At 44.1% G+C, this 5,688-nt stretch overlaps 1 protein-coding gene across 1 annotated transcript in view; it reads left to right on the plus strand.

Moving 5' to 3' along the window:
- Window positions 1–5,688, plus strand: part of LOC104525642 (CUB and sushi domain-containing protein 2) — a 291,143-nt gene that overhangs the window by 159,218 nt on the left and 126,237 nt on the right. The window contains 1 exon segment of the mRNA XM_010168859.2: window positions 3,710–3,892. Coding sequence (XP_010167161.2) covers window positions 3,710–3,892 — 183 coding nt within the window.

Below are 5,688 nucleotides of genomic sequence, written 5' to 3' on the forward strand. Positions count from 1 at the left end.
TGTGTTGACCTGAACTGTTCTCAGGGTCATGTTACTTGTATTTAAGTCTCGTCTAAACCTCGGTGGGAGTGATTTGATGTTATGCCGCAGGGTTTTAATGAGCCTGCTGGATTCAGTTTCTGCATTTACCCTGCAACAGTGGTTTCAGATGGGGAGGATGTGGCAGATACACAGTAAGAAGAGACCTTTCCTTCTACCTTACAGCCACTCTTCCTCATCTTGTTTCCTCTTTAGATCCTTTTTTCCTCTTTATGGAAATCAACAAAAAAACGTGGCAATAGAAACACCCTGGTCCTGATTCCTTCAGATAAATACTTAATGCTATTAGCTTTCCCTAGTTTAAGTAGAGATAATATAAGTGTGAAATAGCTTGTGTGAGGTTAAGTGTATTCGTGAGGGTCTTTTCTGACTAGAGGTAACACTTGTGTGATTTCCTTAGCTGTGGCTTCTAAGTGCTCACAAATCCCACATCTTGTGGATTTTTTCCCCCAGAAACTGGAGTTTTGCTATGGCAGGGCTTGCTTCCTCATTTTCCCCCAGAGCCAAGTCAAACAGGAGCAGAAATTCCCACAGAACCCCAGGAAATGAATGGCTTAAATTTGGGGTGCCTGTGGTGTTTCTGTGCAGCTGTGTGGAGAAGCAGAGATGGAGCTTTGGTGCTCCTCAAACCAGCTCCTTCCCACGCAGGCTGAGGTTCTCGCTCCCATTACTCACTCTGGAAGTGTAGGCTGTGCTCAGCGAAGGGACCCAGTTTCCCCACCCACCACCAGAAGACAAATAGCATAAATAGCTGCTGAAAAATTTCTGGTGGAAACATTTTCTGTTAGAAAATGCTGTTTTTGTCAAAATCTTGTCTGCATGGTATAATATTTGATGGAGAAGTTTTGAAAGATTCATTTGGATTTGTTTCATTTAAATAATGTCAAAATACTTGATTTAGATGTTCTTGTTTAGTTTTGGCTTTTATTATTCTAATGTGGAAATGATTTTACTTAAACATTCATCAGGAGAAATGTTTCAGTTTTACTGAAGTAACATGTTTTGATATTTCTGAATCACTCATTTTTGGAATTTCTGCCCTGCTAAATATTTCATGAATTTTACTATGTATGAAAAGAAATGTAGGAACCAAGGGATTTTCTCAAGACAGAAATTCCATTTTCTGACCTCTCTAATGTAATAAAATGTGTTACCTTTTTTGCCTGCTGCTAACAAGGAGATCGTGTGCACGGTGGGAAATGTGAGCTCTAATTCTTCATTTCTCTCCCATTCCTAAACCTGTGATTTCACTCTCTCTGTAGAGATGTTCCAGCTGGGTTCATGCAGTGTGACTGAAAAGGACTACACAAGCTCAGAAGTGAGGGGGGAGCCCTGGGAGGGAGGAGACCATTCCCTCAGTGCCTCCAGAGCTTCTGTGTTACCTTTATTCTTTCTCAGCAGAGAGTCAAAAGGGACTTCCCTTTGCTTGGCTGTGGTTTTTTTTCTGAGTAGCTGGTAGCCTTGAGCATGTCCTCATTTTACAAAAGCAATGAATATGCTGAACACTTGTAGCTTCCTTTGGCTTCTGCAGTAGCTGGAGCTGCTTAGCATGTCTGTCTGCAGCCCCTTGGTGGAGTTCCCGTGGCCACTGTCCCTCCAGGGCCCATGGGTCAGTGCAGAGGGAAGCTCCTCGGGTTGGTGATGAAATCTCAGCCTTGCTGAACCTGATGGCAAAAGTCCCATGGGCTTTAGGAGGACAGGGCTCCCTCTCTGGAGTCTGGTGTGGGCTTGTTGCATGTCTGTATGTTGAAGAGCTTTGTTGCTTCTCAGTGGAAGAGCCTCTGAAGGTGGAGGAGCAGCCTGAGAAGTGCTGGCACGTCTGCTCCCCGTGACCCCGGCAGTGCCGGGTACACAGTGGGCTGGGAGGTGTCTGCATTGCTCACCCTGTCCCTCAACACGTGGTGGGTTGTTTTAAGGGATGGCTGGAGTGACCTGTGTTAGTGTCCACCTCCTTCTGACCAAACATCAGCAACTGGAGTGGTACCAGGACATCTGACATCTCCTTCCCCAGGGCACCCAGCATGGCAGGCTTCAGTGACAGCAGGAACTGGGGACACTGGGTGAAAGCACCCAGCAGGACAGCTCGCCATCACTGGTCTTTGCTAATATTGTATTTCAAGACTTCAAGGCATGGGAAGGAAAGGAATAGAATAAATTAGTTTTTAAAGGCTGTTGACTTGTAGCAGAAAGTGTTACTGGTGTCTCTGTCTATGTCACAATGATAACGTTTAAAATATGCATGCTACCCTTTGATCTGGTTACTGGTTCTTGAGTTTTAAAGCTTTATTTCTTTTCATGATTTGCACTGTTTGTGTCCTTTTTTTTTTTAAGAGTAACATACAGTTCAGTACTTTAATATCTGAATTGTTTTATTTTTTGACCATATATGCAAGTACAAATCTTAAATAGTGGATTTTCAAAGTCTGCAGGACGATACATAAATTCAGTCAGTGACAAGAGTTTGCTAGGCGAAAAAAAACCACCCTATTTAATGAAAACTTTAATATTAATTTATGTTAAATTTTTTTGGGATGCTTCACTACCTGGCAGTGACTCCTTAGTTCAAGATGCGTACAGCAATAGCAGAAGCTGGGTACCTTGTTGTGACTTCTATTCAAAATACACCTGTATCTGAGTTGCCTGAAGTCAGCATAATAATGGGGTGCTTGTTGTTACTGAAACCAAATTGCAATATTAGATGGAGTAATGCAAATCTCGGATTATGCGATTTTCCTCTGTAAAGGAACTGTCATAAAAGAAGTTTCCAATTTGGTGTAAGAAATTGAAAGCGGGGAGAAAAAGACAGCGAGGCTGATCATAGATGATGGGGATAAAAACTAGGGAACGTGGAAGACAAGATGAATGTGAAGCAGATGAATAATGTGGGAGCACTGAAGAGACTGGAAAGGAATGAAGTTTTGTAGGTAATGGAGCAGGGAGCCCTTTTGAAATGAAATGGGATGGAGCAGAAGAGAACAGAAAATGGTGTCCATCATTTACCTGAAGTCAAAATACATGTGCAGCAAGAGATTAACTATGTGTTTCTGGTGTCTGCTTTGGGACCACGTGGAGAAATAGAAATAGGGGTAGGAAGGGAGGGAGAGAAAGTGGACATCATGATCAGCAAACATGCCCCAACCATATCCTCTTTGCCCAAGAGTGCTGAAGGTCCCCTGTAGTGACACATGGTCTGTCTGCTTCAAAAGAAGTCCTCGAAGCAGATGCAGAGTAGGATCTCTTTGGGTATCGCTGTGTTTTTCATTTAGTTGTGATAAATTTAAGGATTTGGTTGGAAAAAGACCTTTGAGATCAAGTCCAGCTTTACCTGTCCACTACTAAACCATATCTCTGAGTACCTCATCCACCCATCTTTACCTCCAGGGAGGACGAATTAACCACTTCTCGAGGTAGTCCTAGGAAGTGGTTAGGAGAGGTTGTTGGGGCTTTTCAGTGAGTGGTAAGAATGGTGTGTTACAGACAGATCTTGGCTGTGTCCTGTGCTGCTGCTGACCTCTGTCCTGCGTGGGACGGAGCGGAGGGACCCGGTGCTCCCTCTGGGATGCGATGTCTTTGCCGGAGCGTCGACACGCAGCGCGGATGTACGACGGGCACTGCCCCAGCTCTGCCTCAGAGCCTTCCCCCCGTGCAACTTCTGTTTTCTTTCTTTCAGAGATTGACCAAGGGAGCTGCGGTGACCCCGGGATCCCAGCCTACGGCAGGAGAGAAGGATCCACCTTTCGCCACGGGGACAGTTTGAAGTTTGAGTGCCAGCCTGCCTTTGAGTTGAAGGGACAGAAAACAATTACCTGCCAAAAGAGTAGCCAGTGGTCTGCTCAGAAACCAGTTTGTGTTTGTAAGTCAGCGAGGAGATGGCTCTAAAATGTCTTCGTTGTGTGGTGAGGTGGTCACAGAAACAGTATGTTTGTGCTCTGTGCTTGGTACCTGGGATGGGGCAGGTTCTCGTGGTGGCAGAGATGGCACCAAGCTGCAGCTTCACTTACCTGAAGCCGTGGGGAGAGTTTGGTTTGGCTCTTCTCTCAGCAGGGAAGGGATTTGCAGTGGGGAGCAGCATCCAGATGGAGATTTGGGCTTGAGCTGAGAACATATACTCTCTCTGTTCCACCTCTCTGCCCTCCCAGCCTTCTGGTTGAGGTCCCTTTTGGAGAGAAAGTAGAGCTTTGGTGTCCAGGACAGGAGGCATGGACATACACAAAAATATACAATTTAAAACTTGATTCTATTTTTGGCCACTTAATTTTCCTTCATTATCTGACAATATTAGGATTTTGTCCTGCTGCTGGACCTCAGTTGTTAATTTGTTGCATGAGTTCTCAGCAGAAGTGGGATATTATGCTCTCAGTAGTGACAAAGTTAAAATTTTTCAGGTGTAAATGGGAGTTACATGCACAGTCCCCACTGGATTTTAATGGCCTCACTGTCCTTTGAAGGTGCATTGGGTGATCAGCTTTATTATAGTGACTGAACCTTCACTCAGAGACAATGTTGCATTTGAACATCACCAAAACTCACAGAAATATTTATATTTTCCCCAGTTGGTAAAAACTCTTATATTTGCCTCATCTGGACTTATTTGGATATACTTAAGTCTGTGCCTTTGAACAGATATTGTGGTGTCGGGGAGTGAGACTGAACCTAACAAAAAATAGGAAAGGAAAAATTCTGCTGAGCAACAGCCAGAGGACTCAAGTGTGGGGAAAATGGAGGGAGAAAAAGCAGAAATGGTAATTTTTAGAAGTGTGTGTTCCCTGTGCAGATAAATAGATACACAGGTCTTAAATATTCCAGTACAAGATGCTGGTTTGTAGTGTGGCAGGATTTGATGGGTACCAGAGAGATGACACAGCTGGGGGGAGCAGACCTGTCACTGCAGATCTGCTTGTGGGCTCCTCAGGAGCTGTGGGACAAGAGAGGACTCGAGTGTCCCCAAACTGGCAATTTATGGGAGAATGTGGGGAAGCTGGTTTCCAGTAAATACCTTTCTTTTCAAGCACTAATTTAAGCTCTGAGCATTTGAGAGAGTCTGTTTAGGGAAAGGAAGGAATGACTTAGTGGGTTTTGCCTTTTCCAGATGCCATGACTCCCTTCCTACTCGGTTTTCTCTGTAAGCAAATCAGCTAAAGCTGCTGGTGAGGAAAATGGAGTTTCCCTGGTTATTTTTGAAGTGGGAAGTGTTAGACCATTTCTGTGCTTAGCGTCAGAAGTTGGGGGTTGGTTGGTTTTTTTTTTAGTTTCCCAGAAGTTCAGATGAATTTGAACAGCTGATGGTTTGTTTGAGGTTCTTGCTGACAGTTTGCAGTGAGACTAAGCTCATAGTTTGTGTCCAATATGAGAGGATCGGATCATAATAGTATAGACAGGAGACTTTCCAGGGTAAGTAGGATTATTTTTTTGTAGACAGATACTGAACAGGGGCATCAAATCAAGCCCCAGTCAGCAGTCCCTGCATAGCACAGCACAGACACAAATCTTTTAGTTAAAATAATTCCATTGTTTTCTGTTCTCTGTGGCCCTCCAGCTTTGGATATATATGAATCAAAAAGGCAGTGTGTAGGCAGTGGAAAAAGTATTTCATAGTCCTCTCCACACCTGCCTTTATTCTAGACAGGGTCATATTAGTGTGCATGAATC

This window comes from Antrostomus carolinensis, unplaced genomic scaffold (genome assembly GCF_000700745.2).
Source record: "Antrostomus carolinensis isolate BGI_N321 unplaced genomic scaffold, ASM70074v2 scaffold3800, whole genome shotgun sequence".
Taxonomy (NCBI): domain Eukaryota; kingdom Metazoa; phylum Chordata; class Aves; order Caprimulgiformes; family Caprimulgidae; genus Antrostomus; species Antrostomus carolinensis.